Here is a 17,997-nt window from a genome sequence, read left to right on the forward strand (position 1 = left end):
TTTCTACTGCTGGAAAAAGATAAGGCCCATGAGGAAAAGATGTAGAGATACAGTGTTTGATGTGTGTGCATGGAAGTGCATGCTGTATGCACACATACAAATCTCACAGTCTGCTACTATGCAAAGTTCACAAGTACAAATGCAAGCATACATTTAGAAGTGTCACTTGGAAAGAGGGTGGATCTGCTGTAATATTTTAGTTCCATATAGGATACAGTGCATCCACTGTAAAGAAGCATAGCCCTTACTTCCCTGGAGCAAAAACCCTATGGGATAAGCCCAAGGAAAAAGGCAAGGCAAGGCTGGGCTGGATATTGCCACTCCAGTGCCACAGCTCAGGGCCATGAGGCAGGGCTGTGCTGCAGGGCACCACACACACACTTCATCAAGCCTTGCACAGGATCACAGAATGGTTGGGGTCAGAAGGGACCTCTAGAGATCATCGAGTCCAACCCCCTTGCCAAGGCAGGTTCCCTACACCACATTGCACAGGTAGGCATCCAGGCGGGTCTTGAATATCTCCAGAGAAGGAGACTCCACAACCCCGCTGGGCAGCCTGTTCCAGTGCTCCATCATCCTCACTGTAAAGAAATTCCTGCACACATTTGTACGGAACTTCCTATGCTCCAGTTTCTGGCCATTTCCCCTTTCCTGTCTCCCTTTTCAGCAGAAGAGAGTCTGGCCTCGCCACCTCAGATATTTATAGACCTGGATCAGGATCCCTCTCAGACTTCTTTTCTCAAGAAGAAACAGAGCCAGTTAACTCAGCCTTTCTTCATAGGGAGATGCTCCAGGCCTTTCACCATCTTTGTGGCCCTCCGCTGGACTCTTTCCAAGTGATACCTGTCTTTTGTGCACTGGGGAGCCCAGAACTGGACACAGTACTCCAGATGAGGCCTTACCAGGGCAGAGTAGAGGGGGAGGATCACTTCTCTTGACCTGCTGGCCATGTTCTTTTTAATGCACTCCAGAAGTTTTGAGTGGCTAGGTGGCAAGAATGATTTAGAAATACAAAGAGGCATCTTGCTAGGAACAAGCTACATCTGTATGAAACTCTAAAGTCCTACCAGATCAAGGAAACACACATTTTTAAATGCTGTTTTAAAATAAAAGTTAAGCTGATGTGTGTTCTCTTTAATAGCTTATGGCAAAATCAGCTAAAGATGAAATCCACAGAAGCACGGTTTCCACACCTTTTGAATGTTTTGTGCTAATCTGCTCATATGATTCAGTCAATTATGTGAGGTCAAAGGTGATGATGGCTGCAGGGTGGCTCAATTTTGAAAGTGATGTTAATAAAATAATGGGAGGCTGGTGTAGAGATAAAAAACGGGGCACACAGAGCCACACTATCTCCCAAACCCAACATCTAAGTATCTTTTTACTTGTTTTTTTCAGATTCCTGACAAGGTCCCTTCTACACATTTGAGCAGGAAGGACTGGTAGTGCCATCTTCAAACCCTTGTCACTTATTTCCAAAGCCGTTAATTACTCACTTCTTGATAGGCTAATCATTTACAAAGATAAATAGAAAACAGCTTCACATGCAACTCTTCCAAATAAACTCAGATAAGGAGGAGACGTGTGTTTTTGTAAGTAACATTACAATTGCAAAAATAAGTGCAACTGTTTTCTGTAAGCAGAAAAATCCTGCAGTTGAGAATAGAATTTGGTAAGCACATCCCTCACTGGACAACTTTTCAGCTTTCTCCATTGTATTATAGGGTCCAATAAAGTACTTAACAAAATGGCTGAGAGGGGATTTTTGTGCAAATATTCAGAATTCTCCTTGCTATCAAACATCATGCAGTACTATGACCAAGTCAAGATCTACGATGCTTCAATCCTGACCACCTCCTGCTACAGGCTCAGCATCATCTATTCCCATTGCGTCCCGGAAGACTGAGCGGTGCTTAGCACTTCTGCAAAACCAGGCCCTAGACAATGAAAGCTTTTGGTACGGGCTTCCTATTTCCTGCAGTGGATTTGTGTAGGTGGCTTTGTTACCAGAAATCCATACTCCTACACAGCAACTTCTGACTGTGTTTCTGCAGAAATGACTATAATGAAAGGAATTATATATTTTAAAAATAATTATCACGTCTCTGTTTCTCCAAACCAATGAGGGTATCTCCTACTGGCAAGATGCATTTATCCACCTCCTGGGTTGCAAAATTAATAGCAGGGTGGAAAACAACAGGATTAAGACTTGCAGAGGCACCAAGGCTTGGACTGCCACATGCATGAGGAGGCGAGAGCCCATCTGGACTGCCCCATCTCCACAGCCAGCAGCTGAGTCACTGCCCGGCCTGCGGAGCTTCTCACTGCTGCATTTTGCAGCCAGGAAAATCCCACATCCTCCCAGTGGGTGTAGGAAATGCAACCACAGCCTATGGACGTGCCAGCACAAAAAACAAAGGGAGACTGTGGTGTAGGCAGCGTCCATTAACTTGAGGCCAGCATCTCAGCACCCTGATGATGGGAGCCCAGCTCCTGTTGCACAAGGTCACAGGTGCAGGAGCTGCCCACTGGTATTCCAGCCTCGATGCTGGCAAGACATGTGACCAACACTAAGTCCCCCCACCATGATCTGCTGTGGACCCTGGATAAACACCTCTCCTGTTCCACCCCATCCCCATTCCTGCCTGGAGAAGCTGTGGATACCTCACCCCTGGAGGCATTCGAAGCCAGGCTGGATGGGGCTGAAAGGTGAGCTGAAAGGTGCATGCGTACTTTTGGAATGAATTCCCTTCTACAAGCTGGAGTTAGAAAGAACTGATACAGATGAGTAGGATGTGAGATGCTGCTTCATTGTTTATGACAGCTTTTGAACGCTACATGAAAAGGTAAACTGTTAAAACTACAAAATAAGTTGTTTTTAAAAAGCAAAGCACTGATTGAAACCAAATTTATACATTCAATGGAAAATGGACTCTAGGACAGTATCTTTTGTGGCATAGTTGCCACTCTGAAACTTCCATAGTTCAGAAGGTGGCATATGTATTTGACGAAAATGAAATTGGTTGGCACTTATTTCAGCAGTTTCTGTTGAGAAATGGGCTTGTTCAAGGTACTCATTAAAAAAACTACACCAACTTCAGTAGATTTGAAATTAGGATGCTTTCGAAATATATATGTATTATATTTATAGTATAATACATACATATATATATTTATATGTATATATGTGTGTGTGTGTGTATGTATATATATATATATATATATGTATGTACGTATGAAGTACTCCTAAACTTACAGTAAGAAAGCAGTAGGTTCTTGAAGAGTGGATCAGCACGAGGCAGATGAGAACATACTGTGAGCCAGAGGTGCCAGCAAAGCTGATTTCATCACAGCCAGCCTGTGGCAAACAGACATTTTGTCTTGCATTTAACATGATAGAGTGGAGGGATCCACAGAAATTTAAAGAGTGGGTAGGCTTAGAAAATTAGCACAGAATGACCATGTGAAAGCCAAAAAGAATCCTGCAACAGAAGATAGACAAGAGGAAAAGCTTAGCTCTGTGAATAAAACCTGCACATTATTGAATAAACACATCCAGAGTTGAACTGGATGAAGCCGAGAACCCATACATAATAACTTCACAATCATATGTTAAACAAAAGGAACACACAGTGCACTTTTGGTCAACAGCATTTAAGACTGAGCAGAAAACTACACTCTCATCTCTTGGCTTAGGCTCTCAATGCACATTTGTGTAGTAAATTTATTCCAGTTGTCAGGCTTTCCATTTGACCTTTTAAACAGTGGCATGCAGCCCTTTTGCAGCCCCACATCTCTGTTGTCAGTGACTCAGCATCTCATCAGATACCCCACAAAGCCTGCAGGCACACAGGATTATGTGGTTTTCAGTGACAATTTTCCATCAGTTTTTTTACTTCCTTCTAATTTAAATCAATCTCTTATTAACGAGCAAGAGGTGGAAGCCTTTGATAATGTCTTCTCCGGCAGACCAGGTGGGTTATGTTAATTAGAATCATAGAATCATTAAGGTTGGAAAAGACCTCCTGATATCATCCAGTGTAACCACCTACCCATCTCTACCACGCACTCTGATCCTGTCTCTCAGTGCCACATCTCCACGTTTCCTAAACACCTCCAGGGACGGTGACCCCACCTCCTCCCTGGGCAGCCCATGCCACTGCACCACCACTTCTCCTGAGAAGAAATCTTTCCTGATTATTCAAGCCAAAATTCTCCTGATGCAACTTGAGGCCACTTCCTCTTCTCATCTTATCACTCTTACCTGGGAGAAGAGGCCAACCCCTATCTAAACATCACCACCACCCTCCTTTCAGGTGGTTGTAGAGAGAAAATTATACAGATGACAGTCATGGTAACTCAAAAAAAAAAAAAGAGGCATACCACACCACTTTATGATGGCAAGAAAAACTGAAGTTACTCTCAATGCTTTCCCCCCATAAACCTCTGCTGATGTTTAGTGGCCGATTAAATAATAATTTGCAGACTTGTTAGTGAATGGCTGATAAAATGGTAACACATTGCAGCACTTGTGGTCAAACACAGTTTCCATGGCATAACTGAGATTGCAATTAGTAGAAATAGGAACCTGTTGGAACTATGCAGCCTGCACCACTTGCATAATTCAGTCATTGGTGGCTGCTTTATTTTATGGGACTGCAGAAGCACACACAAGGAATTGTTTTTGACAGAGCCTGACCTACTCTAACAAATGACTAAGTAAGCTGTTCAGAAATGCTTCTATACAAAGAAACCCTAGGAGACTCCTTCAAGCACCTTCTTATCATCCCTAGCTCTTAAATCCAAGATTTACTCAGGTTCAAGACAAGAGGAGACGGAAAAAAACAAGTTAGTTGTGCAACACCAGTACAGGAAAATACTTTTTTTAGAGAAGGTTGTAGAAGCCTTCTCTATCTCTCATGGAACTACCAGGAAAGAGCAGTCTGCTTACAAAGACAAGCTCTTGTAGTTAAGAGCAGCAATAACTATTTTTGCTTAATTAAGTAAGTTCCTTCTGGAGTACCATCGCTGGTTTTCAACTACAACCTCACAGATTTTTCCACATAATTCTTGCTACTGACAGAAAAGTTACTCAGTTTATTGACATAGTTCTTCACATTATTTTGTACCATGTAAATCAAGCATAAGCTCCCATATTAAAAAAATAATAATAAAAAAAATTGCTTTTTTTTAATGCAGTGTGCTCATCTAAAACTCATTGTTTCTTACAAGCATGACAACATTTTGTTGCAAACAGATGAAAAACAACACAGTTTGTTTCCAACTTTCACTCACCACATGAGGCTGAGAGAGAAAACACGGGCAACACAACTTAGAAGATCAGCAAACTTCTGATACTGAGGGCATTCAGTATTTCATAGCAGCACCCAGCATAAAGCACTGCTTACTACTGCTCACCTTTGCATCAGGACTCCAGGCAATCTATGTTGGGAATCCAGAAAACGCACAATTTCTGCCCCTGCATTGGAAAAAAATATTGCTCATTTTAGCATGCTACCACTAAATACAGTTTGTGAGGTGAACCCTCACACAGGCAAAAGGAATTCTGCAACTGCCTTTATAGAGGAAGTCAGTGACTATTTAGGGCAGAATTAATTGCTGGGATGAGGGACAGGTGGGGAAGGGGTGAGAGAACACAGCCTGTTTTCAGCTTTGGTAAACTAGGAGGAAGCTGAAAGCCTGACAGATCTCCTATTCATGGGCTGAAAAGTTCTGTTTCATGCATATGCACAAACCAAAAGTGATGGTTACACAGATGAAAAAAAAAAAATAAAAAAAATCCCCTCCTCACTCTTTGGAGGGAGTCTGACTCATGATTTTCAGACTTTTGGGGACTTTTAAAAGCTTTTCTCACAGTAGAAGTCACAGCCACAGCACAGAATAAGCAAGGGTGGGTGGAAAGGTCTCACACCAGCAATAAAACAAGCAGAAAGGAGCTGTGAAGCCGTCAGGGCATTTCTTAATTTTTAACACTGGATTCTGAACTGTGCATGAGCTTTTTCTGGGCTATCTTTTGGGATGAGGGAGAACTTACTTTGATGACTGAATTTCTAGCATTTAAAGAAAAAAGGAAGTTTACATTCCCTGCTCAGAAGCCATGCAGACGCCTGCTCTTTGTGACCAGGGCCGGGATACAAATAGCCCCAGCACTGGCTTCTGTCACTTGAGCTGGTGCCTTTCGGGGAGTGTGGAGGTTTTCCTCCCCTGTGTGGACCTGCCTCAGCAGACGTGGATGCACTGGCTCTACTTTGCCATGCCACAACCCTCCCTTTTGCTTCTGTTCCCTTCTCCTTTCCTCCTATTACTTGCCTTATTTTAATTCTACTCTGGTCTCACCACTGCAGTCTGGCCAGCTCCCTCTCCTGTCCAGCCCCTCTTCCATAAGCTAAAATATCTGCTTCTGGATCTCTCTAGTACTGCTGCTTTTCATGCTAAGGAAATTAAGGAAAAGATTATTAAGAGGATGTTGGGAGAAACTCGGTTCTGAACTCACAGCCAGCTCCCCCTGATGAGGAAGAGCTGGTTGACATCCTGCCTTCAGCATCCACAGTGGAAGTTGATTTGGGCAGTCTCACTAATGACCCCTAGAAGGATCCTACAAGCAAAATGCTCGGTGTTGTCACCTGGCTGTGCTTGAGGAAGGGATTTCTGTGGCACTAGCATAGGTGATGCCTCCGCTCTCCTTCATGCAGGCATAGCAACCTTATTCCAGCTGTTAGAACTGTTAGAGGTCTTTGACTCTTCTTTACATGATATGATATCAGACCAGATGAGTCCTCTGATGTACATCTTTTAGGAATTTCAAAGCCCAATTCTGCACACTTGAATTGAAAGGAACCAAGCACAGTTTGTTTCAGCAGTAGAACATCTGGCCTTTAGCTGGAAACTTCTGAGTCCATACCTTGTTGTACTGGTATTTTTCATTTTCTTTTTGTTTTTTATTTGGTTGCCGTATCATTTCAGTGTCACATCATGTATTAGTTTTAGCAAACTTTGCCTAGAAAAAACAACTGCCTCTGGTTTCTGCAAAACTTCACTCCAGTAGCACGTTCGCTCATGACCTATGTTTGTTTCTCATTTTCAGTAATCCTTAAAAGCTACACTCCTACCCTAATGAATGCATTAATCTTTTCCAATTTAGCTACTCTGGCAAAGGTTGAGTATGGTTGATCAGATATGCGGTAAACAAACGCTACTGTCAGTCTCAGTTCACTTCTGAGTAAGAGAAGCCCCCACAAGCCAACAGAAGTACTAATGATGTACAGGCGGTACCAGTGGTTAAGCTGGTTTATTTTTTTATTTTAGGAAGCCTCTTTGCTGACCCATTTGCTTCGTACGCCAAAGAAATGCAGCACTGCAGATAGGAGCTCTTCTCTTCAAACCATTGACACACAGAGATGGTTTAATATGTTGTGTGTGTTTCTTCTCCCTCAGACAGCCTTCATTTCTGTACCAACATTTGCATTTTTATGGATGAGTAATTGAGAGGGAGGATGCACACTAAGAAGGTAAGACTACAGAACAGTGTCTGCTTAGCTTTGGGAAGACTCTAGCCTTTGCTTAAGCTCATATTCCTGCTATGCATTTCTATGGGTGCAATCTGAATCAACTCAAAAGCAGATCTTTCTGAATAATGTGTTGGTTGGTGTGTTCTGGATTAAGAGCGATGGGTCCCCAAATAGTTCATTCACTGTTATTCTCCCTTGTGTAGATTACCAACAGAGAGGAAGAAGATCGTGCACTGATAATTACTTCTTTCAAATATTTCACTTCTAGTGCATCGAGGCAGGTTTTCCCCAGTATGGAAATTCTTCTGTATTTCTGATAGGAAAAATAATTCACTGTATCTTTTAAATCTTTCTTTTCCTAACATAACTTTGTCCTGATTAAATGTTAGGCAGTGCTCTGCCTCTCATGTGCCCTTTCAGCAAAGCATTTGCTTGTTTATTATTCAATTGGAAAAGGATAATATTTGGGAAATGGCAAGATTGCATCTAAATATACAAATTCAAATCAAGGATCCCTTCCATAGTCAACCCTGACCGATCCTCCAGCTCACAGACTGGGGCCTGTCCAGTTTTAGAGCATGTTATTATAATATTACTCCTTTTAGTAAGAGCTGTATCTTCTGTTTTTAGGCCTTGGCTTACCTCTGACAAAAGAATAATTCTTAATGGCAGTTGGCGAACTAAGTGAAATCCTTCAGGCAGGTTCTGGTTTTCCCACAAGACAGCCTCCAGAATTAGGGTCTTTGGGGTGATGCATTTGTATCAGTGATACAACAGATTCTTGTACGGTATTTTAATGTGACATGATTTCTGGCTGATACAAATATGCAGACCGTGCAACGTGAACTAGTAGAACTGAGCAGCCAAAGCCCATCTGCTGTTTGTAGCTGCCCACATAATGCCTCTGGCTGTGCCAAGTACCCAGGACCTGCGTGCTGCTCCCCAACGTTGAGCATGAGCCCTATTCCAAGCCTCTGCACCCTGCTGCAGCTGACATGGGGAAATCTGCTCTGGCTTTTCTGAGTGAATTGAGAATATAACCAGAGGGCTGATTCATGAAAAATCCATAGGTGAGCTCAATCCACACTCCTCAGATACGGCCTGCAGCAGTCACCAGAAATGATGTTGCATGTCACAGATACCCTGCTTTACTGCCCCGCTGCACACCTGTGTGCCCTGGGCCAGTGATACTGTAGAGTAGAGTAGAATTATCTCCAGATGCTTCTGCATTCTGCCCATTGGCACCAGGCAATTCTGCTGGGCTTAGGAAAAGAAAAAGCAAAAGGCCACCCCGCATGTGCCCAAATATTTTTGCATGGCGGAGTACTCCAAAAAGGGCAACATTTTCCATTTCTAAAAACAAGAATTCTGCTCGTCTCTTTCTAGGTCACTCATAGCATCACATAGATAACAGATCTTAGCAAAATGTCATCAAAGATAAAGCTCGGGGTTTTCAGAACAGTGCATCTGGAGGCATGCACTTTATTTAGGTGTCTGCATGGAAAGACAATTTTCATAGGCACTTTCCAAGACTTTCTGTTGAAAGCACTGGCTCACGTAGTACCATCATATGTGGGGATTCAGCAGCTAAGCAGGTGGGTCTGTGTGTTGCGACAGAGAAAGGAAAACCGCAATGGTCCATTTAAGCACTGATATTAAAATAGGATGGAGCAGCGGCCACACCATTGTCTGTACCACCAGCTTTGCTGTTTTCTGATTGACTGTGACTGCTGAGGACTGAGTCACCTAATTGATAGCTGCCAGCACAACAGAGCCAGCTAGCAGGCTAGAAACAGCAGCTCAGATTTTATCCCAAAGCAAGCCTCTTTGCCTTCTGCTCCACTGAGACTGAAATTTGGATGTAGCTGAACAGCTGGCAAGCAGGGAGGCCTAAACACATGCAAGGGAAGATTCTGCAAGATGTCAGGCTGATCACTAGTTGCACCATAGCTTCTGGAGTTTGATGCCAGAATGATGCTTTCCTATCAGCTCCTCCATGGTTCAAAAGCCTTTACTTGGGGAAAATAGAATAGTCTCTATTCTCAAGAGCCAGTCACTGTAAAAGTGATCTTTGGCTAAAATACATATATATATATATATCACTAAGCCATAATCAAAATATTGTTTTCTTTTAAATGCCAGTTTATCTTCAAGGTGCTTTGGTCCATCTCTGACCGTATGCAGACAGCAGCTGTGCTACATCTTGACACGAGGAAGGAAAATACATAGGCTTGTTTCCACTCCTCTCTGTTCTTACCTAACTGGATCAAAGTGAAACGACCGCAGACAGAAGGAAAAATAATCGCTGAACAGAAGTGGAAATGTGAAATACGTCAAATGATATTCTTTTTTCTCTTCAGTCGTCAGAGGTGCTTGGGGGTTGTGCGTAGCCAATAAGAAAAGAATAGACAGGCAGTCTGCAGAATGGGAGATTTCTGACGGTGAAGTCCTGCTGAGGGTTTTTTTGGAACAGTTACATACAAGACACCAAAGGAATGGCTCAGAACTACTATCCCCACCTACAGTGTTTCTTTCCCTTTTCATTTACGGTAACAATGTTCAGGCAACAGTTTGGTTTTTTCAGTTCCCACTTACTATTCATTGTGAAACTTGGTAAGATGGGCCATGTTTCAATGTTCCTCCACAACTGTACGGATTAACGCATTTTTCTTCAACAGCTTTTTGCTACTTATAAACGTACCCCACCATTTGGACCGTTCCTTGGGACAAATGGTTGGCATCAGTCTGTCCTAAAACTTCTGCCATTCCTCTCTTTTTCATTCACGTTTATAGAAAACATATACAAATGTTTTTTGATTCCTTGTTCAGCTTCCTAAATACTGCGTATCAAAACTAATTGAAGAAATCCTCATCATTGGTACAGCAGGTGACTTAGTAATAGGCACGATTTGGAGCAAAGAGCAGATCTGTAAGAACAAATACTGAAGTAAAACTTCATGTAACGAGAGCAACAACTGCATGGCAAACCACAAAGATCACCTTTCAAACTGAAATATTCCAAACTTTTTGGTAATTACAAATGGTAATAATAAGCCCCAGAGCAAAGCTTCTATGCTAAGCCAGACTGTATGCTCAAAACCAAAGGGATTCATTTGGTTATGCCACAGAACAAGGGATCTCTCAAAACTGCTCTGAGTGCTGCTGTTCCTTTTACTCAGTAACTGTAAAAATGTTTATGCCTCGTATTCATAGAAAAGTAAAAATTTAAATTGGCTTCACATTTGTGAACATTTAGTAGCTCCATATGTACATGTGGCACTAAGGGACGTGGGTTAGTGGGCAATATTGGGGGTAGGTGGATGGCTGGACTGAATGATCCTAGAGGTCTTTTCCAACCTTACTGATTCTATGACTCTATAGAATTCAGCTGAGAACAGCATGGAATATCTGAGTTCTACTCTATCTAGCAAAACTTGGCCTTCTACGATAGCAAGTAAAAACCCCTCTTACTGCCATTTCCAGCTCTGAAAATAATACCCAAGATATTGGCAAAGTTTACAGGAAAAATACATTTCCAGTCATTGGATATCATATTTAAGGTAATCTTGAATGAGAATTTTTGATGCCTGACATGTTTTTCAATATCTAGGAATTATCTGCTGCTTGAGAACTCTCTGGTACATGAATGCTCTTTGGTAGACAAGTTTGTCTTTGACCAGAGTTTTTTCTTCTGTGTCACAAATGGTATCTACCACTTTCACTGCCTTATACTAAACCTGGTTGATAGGTGCATCAGAATTAAATCTAACTAAGTGTATGAACTGTGAAAATTAGGTTAGGAAGCAGTCTGATTGTTTGGCAACCCTTGCAAAGTCTGTCTGGGGAAGCTGCCAATGCCTTTGCTTCATGTGCACACAGCAGACCTCTTCGTACATCATTGCTGCCATTGTGTCTTTGGCAGCTGAGAAAATGTGCTCTGTCAGCAGTGGTACTTCCATCCATGACATACTGATTCCACTTCATATTATCACCTCCCACCAGCTTCATGAGAATTAATCAAAAGTCATTCATGAAAAGCTTTCACTATACAGCAGTTTTTGATTTCTCCTCCACATAGCCCGCAACAAAGATTCAAAGAGCTGGGCCATTTGACCTCATGTGCCCTTTTTCCTCCAGCACACTCATCAGCACTACCGAAATCATCGCATCTTATTCATGGCAAGTCTTCACACCACTAACTTTTGCCACCCTCTCCATCATACCTTCTCCTGGAGTGACCAATGCCACAATGACCTGCAGAGCTGGGGGCTGGCAGGGAACACGCTGTGGGGGCCGCCATGGGGCTCCAGTGGAGCATGAGCCACTTCTCAGCAACTATACTTGGTTAATTCTCAATCTTTTTCGGAATAATTTTGAAGAAAACCTGTTAGGGAAACGCAAAATAAAGAGCCACACTTAAAACTTCCCATGCAATTGCTTGTGAGCTCCAAGAACTTCCCCTCTCTGAGCAGACCCCCAGCCCCCAAAATGGCCACTGGGTCACAGTGGAGCTAATGCACACAGCTCAGCTTCCACCACAGAGGTCTTTTGGGGCCCTCCTCTTGGAGACAGTGTGAGAATATAACAGTTGACAGAACGCTGATGCGAACAGTGTCTGTTTTCACACAGATTTCCAAAGTGCTGTCTTTAATCGTGCCATATCTTTATTGCATTGCTTGTCATAACTTATTATGCCTTTACTTACATTTTCCAAAATACTCTGTGGTCTTAAATATAAAGTGTGCTTCACATTCTTGATGATATAAGCAAAACCAAACTTTTAATTTACCAACAAAATAAAGTCATCTTCCTGAATGAATCAATAAAGCCACTTCAGGCCATTTTCAAGTAAAGCGATACCACACTGCCAGAATGACAAGTACAGCATTGCCTCACAGACAGTAAACAAGAACTGAACTGGAGAAACTTCATCCAGACTTTCTAGAGTGAATCATCTCTTTTTTTTCTTCTTCTATCTGGAGGTTGAAGAAAGGGTGATTCGTTCGATTCTGAATTGGTTTTCTGTTTCGTTGCAGCTCTGTTTTCTGAAATGTCTTTTAAGCAATCTTGGAAGTGCAGCATAATAGCTCACTTACTATAAAAAAAGCCCTAGCAGAAGAGAAAGCCAAGGGTGGGTGAAGGAAGAAAGATTTTCCCTCTGAGATTTAGGCATAAGTGGAGAACCAGGGAGGCAGAGTTGAATGAAAAAGCCCTTCTCAAAGCAAAGCAAATTTGTCTTTTTATTTAAAACAATATTCCAAAGGCAGAGAGCAAACAGTCAGTATTGGGTGAAAAATCACAGAATTACAGAATCACGGAACAGTTTGGGATGGAGGAGACCAAAGATCATCAAGCTCCAACCCCCACCAGGGTCTGGTTGCCACCCACTGGATCAGACTGCCCAAGGTACCAGCCAACCTGCCCTTGAAAAATAGCAATGTGAGCTTTGAAACAGTGAGGCACCTGGAAGCTGTTCCTCAGCCAGCAGAAAAGTGACTTCCTCAGGAGGGCTGGTGAGGCAGCAACACCAGTTTTGTTGCAGCCAGTGATGGTGATGCTGCAGATGTACCAGGGCAGCCAGAGCTGGGGCGAGGGGAAGGAAGCGGTGGAGGAGGACGCACCGATACCACTGATGCAGCACCTAACACTGCAGGAGCACCACATGCCAACATGCTCACAGGGCTGAAGTGAGCATAGGCTGAAAGCTAAAATAACAAGGAATCAGAGGGATAAGCCAGGTTTGGGAGAGGATCTCTTGCACAGATGGGGAAGCCTGGCTTCGAGATTACTAGCAAGGAAGCTGAAATAAAGCCATCATCTCTCTTACCCAGACAGCCAGCATGACCGCAGAGCTATCGCTAGTTGTGACTAATGACTAAAGCTGAGAACCTGCAGGTCTTGTGTCTTGCAGCAGGAGGTACACACTAGGCTCTGAAGTCACTTACTTATGTAACCATATCTTCACCTTTTTGAACAGAAGTTTGAGGTGACCTGTTCAATAAGGTACTCTACACCAATCACAGAACCATGGATGTTGTTCTTACCTCACCTGATGAGGTTCAGCATGGACAAGATCATCTTTGCAATCATGGAAGACATATCTCAGCTATATGGCTCCGCAGCAAACAGCCACCTCACATTAACCAGAGGATGTTTACTACTTGGAGGGTGGGGGGAAGCTGCCAGAGTGTCCCAGTGCTGCCAGTGTAATGGTGAAATAGCAAAAAAACAAGCAGGATAAAACCCTTTCACACACAAGCAAGAACAGAAAGATAGGGAGGGGTGGAAGTGAGAAAAAAAATGTGGGGAGAGAAGAGCAGGGGCGCATTTTAAAAAGAGATCCAGGTATCTCTTCCTCCTGTCAGAACAGTCTCCTTAAGTGTAACCTTTCTTTCCCTGTTGTCATTTATAATCTGAAACAGTTCATGCCTGTGTGCCTTGCAGGCCTTGTGGAGTTGGGCTATGGGAGAGGTGCATGACAGCCTTCCTTTCATCTTAGCACCGGCCCACTGTTGTACATTTCTGCATCTCCTGTATGGCTGCAAACCCTGCTTCTCACTTTAGATTGCCTGGTCTTGCCATTTACTGTGAATAAATATAAAAACATATCAAGTATGGATGCAGGGAAAAGGAAGCAACAGCTCAAGGTTCCTCCAGCCCTGCCCTAAGACACATCCCAAATATTTCCAGTGATGTATCCTGTTCCTAAATAGGCACAGCAACAAAGAAGTCTTTGTGTGGCACTTAGTGTTTCCCCTTTTCAACCCACACATGAGCAACAACCTTAAAAAGAGGAGGAGTTGGTAGAGTGCTATGATGTCATTCAGTTAGTTGCGCTCCTCATCAAACCTGTCAATCCACAACCTCCTGATGAGGTCATCTGGCAAACCATAAATACGTACTGCATTCAGGCAAAAATCCAACAGTGGTTGTAGAATTGTAGAATATTATAAACTGGGATGGACCCACAAGCATCAGTGAGTCCAACTCTTGGCTTCACACAGGACTACCCAAAAATCAAATCATACCTGAAATCACTGGTCAGCTCTCCAACTAGGTACCCAAGGGTTATTTAACCAGTGGTGGATCTGGGCTGCTCTTCTCATGCTGTTGTGATGTCTACACTACTACAAGCCAGCTGCTGGGAACCTGGAAAAGATCGTTTCCACTCTGGCAGGGAAGCCAGATCAGGTCAGTTTCACCCATCCTTTGCAGTACAGTACTGCCCAGAGGATTGCTGTACCTCAGATACTTCAAATCCTGCTTCTTCTGCTGTGCTGTACATGTAAAGTTCGGCTAACCCCTTTGTCAGCCAGGCTTCTGAAAAGGAAGCTGAGGGCTACTCTTCTCCTTTCCTACATTCTAGAGGAAGAGCACTTCATCTAGGTCTAGTCCTCAATCACGGAAAAGATTGCCTGTTTTAATAGTAACGCTGGAGCTCTTCTGTAAATTTCTCCACTCCAATCTCTTGGAATAAAAAAGAAGTCATTTCTCATCTGTGAGCTCAGGGAAGAGAAGTCTGGCACAAAGGTTCAGCCTGTGTAACTGAATGGCCCCATAAGGTGCTAGGGCATAAACCACCAATCAGTATAAATAGTTTACATGAGACTTACCTGCTACTTGTATTCCACTATTTTTAAACCTCCCACTGCTCATTTATTCCCCTCTGTGTGATCTACTAGGATTACTTATTGATCTGCTCAGCATTACACAGTGTATGGAGTAAAATAACTCAGGTGAAAAATGATATTTGTGCTGCTGCTATTCTCCATACTGAGTCACATCAAATGAAACATCTGAAGTCCACAGTGGTGTTGGCTCTTTTTGCCTTGTTAGCTCTCCCAGCTGCTCTCACGCACAGCCATGCAGCATATAAGCAAGAGTACCATTACAGAGGAGCAAAGCACTATTTAGATCATTAGCACTTGAAGGGAAGAGGTTATTTGCTTTCCTTCTAGATAATGGTCTATCAAAATATAAACTACTCCACCCTGGTTTCAAAACACCAACACACTAAGGTGGGGTAAACAAAGTGCATTCTCTTCCTGCCTTTTTTTAATAAATATTTGTATTCATCTTCAAGCAACAGCACTTAAGCAAAACCAAAAAAACAGTGCTGTCTAGGAGACTCACCTCAAAGACAGTCTTTTTTGCCATCCACATACCAACATCATCTATGTTTGAAAGAAGCACGTTTCTAATACCTGTGCATAATACAGAACCATGAAGTTACAGGGCAAAGAATTCAACTATTGGGCTGGTCACAGTGCTGCGATGCCTGTCTGCCTCTCCTTTGCAGAGATACTGAAGCGCCTCTCAGGGCTTACCTGGAGAGGAGCAGACTGGAGTGCACCAAGGGCTTGTGCAGTGCCAGGCATAGTGAGATCCCTGAGGGGAAAGCTCTGCCATGCTCCTGTGTGTAGGCAGCACTTGTGCTGAAGATCTCAGGCTGGAGGGAAACTTCACTGAGCACCAATGCTATTTCTGAAATGCAACTCTGCATGCTCTCTAAGAAGCAGAAAAAGGGAGAAAAAAAAAATGTTACTTCAAAAAATTTTTTCATTTTAAACACTCAAAATCTACGTAGGTTTCTAAAGTACGTAAAAAGTACTTTACAAAGGAGACTTGAGAAGAAAACTCAGCTACTTGTGCAAGTTACATTTGAGAATGGTCACTTCCCAATGACTTATCTTGGTTCTTGAATGTACATGGACCAAATCTTTCCCCTAAGCACACAAATCTCCTTACATCTCAGCCTTTGCAGGAAGGACTGGTTTATCTTTTGTAAAAGAGAGTGCATGGGTTTTAAGTTGAAAGACTTCAGGGCATTTCAATAATTAGAAGTAAGAGATAATACAACATTTTGTGCTTTAAGTTACTTCCTACTATATCCCCTTGATAAAACGAAGGCTGTACGCCCTCACAATTTTCCATTTACCCGGAATTCCACCAGTTTAATCAAAGTGAAACATAAGGTACTGTTATGGTCCTTGTACCTTCAGATTTCCTTACTGATAACCCACATACTATCCGTTAACCCATTGCATCATTCAGAAGAATAAACAACTTGGGCTCATTATACAGGAAGCTGAACAGAAAGGAAATAGAAAATATTAGCTTTCAAATATTTTGGCCTTTGCACAGTTCAGACTGATATATTTTTACAGATCAAGGCAATTCTTCAGAACAACCTGCTAACTTTACTAAAGAGAGAAAAAAAAAAGCATTTCCTATCTTTGGTTTTTCCAGTTTGAACCTTTTTCAAGTAAACTATTTTGTTACGTCATTTCCATCCCTAACGGATGGATCTGGTGGTTGACAAAGGCTGCAAAAGTCAAGACTTTATCTGTATTCTTTCATAACAAGATACTGAAAGTCATTCAGGCTATACCAACATGAGTATGCATTTTTCTAAGCATCACCCTTCCGGTTTAGTAATATTACCACATGTATGTCAGCTTGTCCTCTTTTCCTATGCTCCATGCACTTGGGACATTGATTGCTTTAACACCACTGAGATGATTGTGAAAGCATTGCATCAGCTTACACGGCTGAAATAAATTGAATGTGAGTTGACTTTGTATGAATTAGGAAAGCAAGCTGGCATCATAATGTCAAGGGGCAAATGTTTTCACCTATAGCTTCTTTCTTTTATGTCTTTAAGGTTTGGGGTGCTTTCACCTCCTATATCTAAAGGCAGCTTTTGGTGGGTGGGGCTGTCCATGTGCCACAGCTGGCGTGGAGTCTGGGCCCCAGGGAATAGTGGCAGCCACAGGATGGAGGCTGGCAGGACAATCCTTGGTGCTCCTCTGAGCATCAGCTCGCATGGAGAAGAGGACAGAGAGATGTTCCATACTTTATAACATCATATTCATCAATCAAATCCACACTGTTTTGTCTTCCAGGGTTGCCTTAGAGACTGGCTGGCTCCTCCTTGCAGGAATCACTGATTTGTAGGGCGTGAAATGGATCTCAAGTCCAACTCCTTGCTAGAACAGATTCCCTACAGTATGGTCTATATACTCAAAACGCAGGTTTTGAGTATCTCCAGAGAAGGAGACTCCACAGCCTCTCTGGGCAGCCTGTTCCAGTGCTCTGTCACCTCCATAGTAAAGAATTCCTTTCTCATGCTCATCCGGAATTTCCTGTGTTCTAGTTGTTGCCCCTTGCCCTCTTGCTGTGTACCACAAAAAAGAGCCTGGCCTCTTGACTCCTGCCCATCAGATACTTACAAGCATTGCCAAGATCCCCTCTCAACTTCTCTGTTTTATAATTCTCTGTGCCATAAGGTGGTCTTATCCACTTAAAATTGAATTAGGCAATACAACTCTGAATACAGTGTCTTTACCACTATACCACAATAGCTTGTTATTGTAGGTAAAGCCAGCACCTAGGTTAATGACTGAGGTGGTGTAAGACAGGTAATTTTCTCATACATATCACACTGTTCATAATGAAGACTAATTTT

The 17,997-nt window shown here is 42.7% G+C and overlaps 1 protein-coding gene across 4 annotated transcripts in view; it reads right to left on the reverse strand.

Annotated features, from left to right (window-relative positions):
• Nucleotides 1-17,997, reverse strand: part of BBS12 (Bardet-Biedl syndrome 12) — a 53,617-nt gene that overhangs the window by 23,564 nt on the left and 12,056 nt on the right. For 3 of the 4 annotated variants that reach the window (XM_085546875.1, XM_085546874.1, XM_085546871.1), the window contains 3 exons: nt 15,857-16,037; nt 11,753-11,913; nt 5,419-5,479 (listed from right to left, as the gene is read on the reverse strand). In XM_085546875.1, coding sequence (XP_085403001.1) covers nt 5,419-5,426 — 8 coding nt within the window. In that variant the 5' untranslated portion in view covers nt 5,427-5,479; nt 11,753-11,913; nt 15,857-16,037. Of the gene's footprint in view, nt 1-5,418; nt 5,480-11,752; nt 11,914-14,557; nt 14,679-15,856; nt 16,038-17,997 lie in introns of all 4 variants that reach the window. The other variant, XM_085546873.1, reaches the window with a different exon arrangement.

This window comes from Coturnix japonica, chromosome 4 (assembly GCF_054131305.1).
Source record: "Coturnix japonica strain WE chromosome 4, WE-NBRP24, whole genome shotgun sequence".
NCBI classification, from domain to species: domain Eukaryota; kingdom Metazoa; phylum Chordata; class Aves; order Galliformes; family Phasianidae; genus Coturnix; species Coturnix japonica.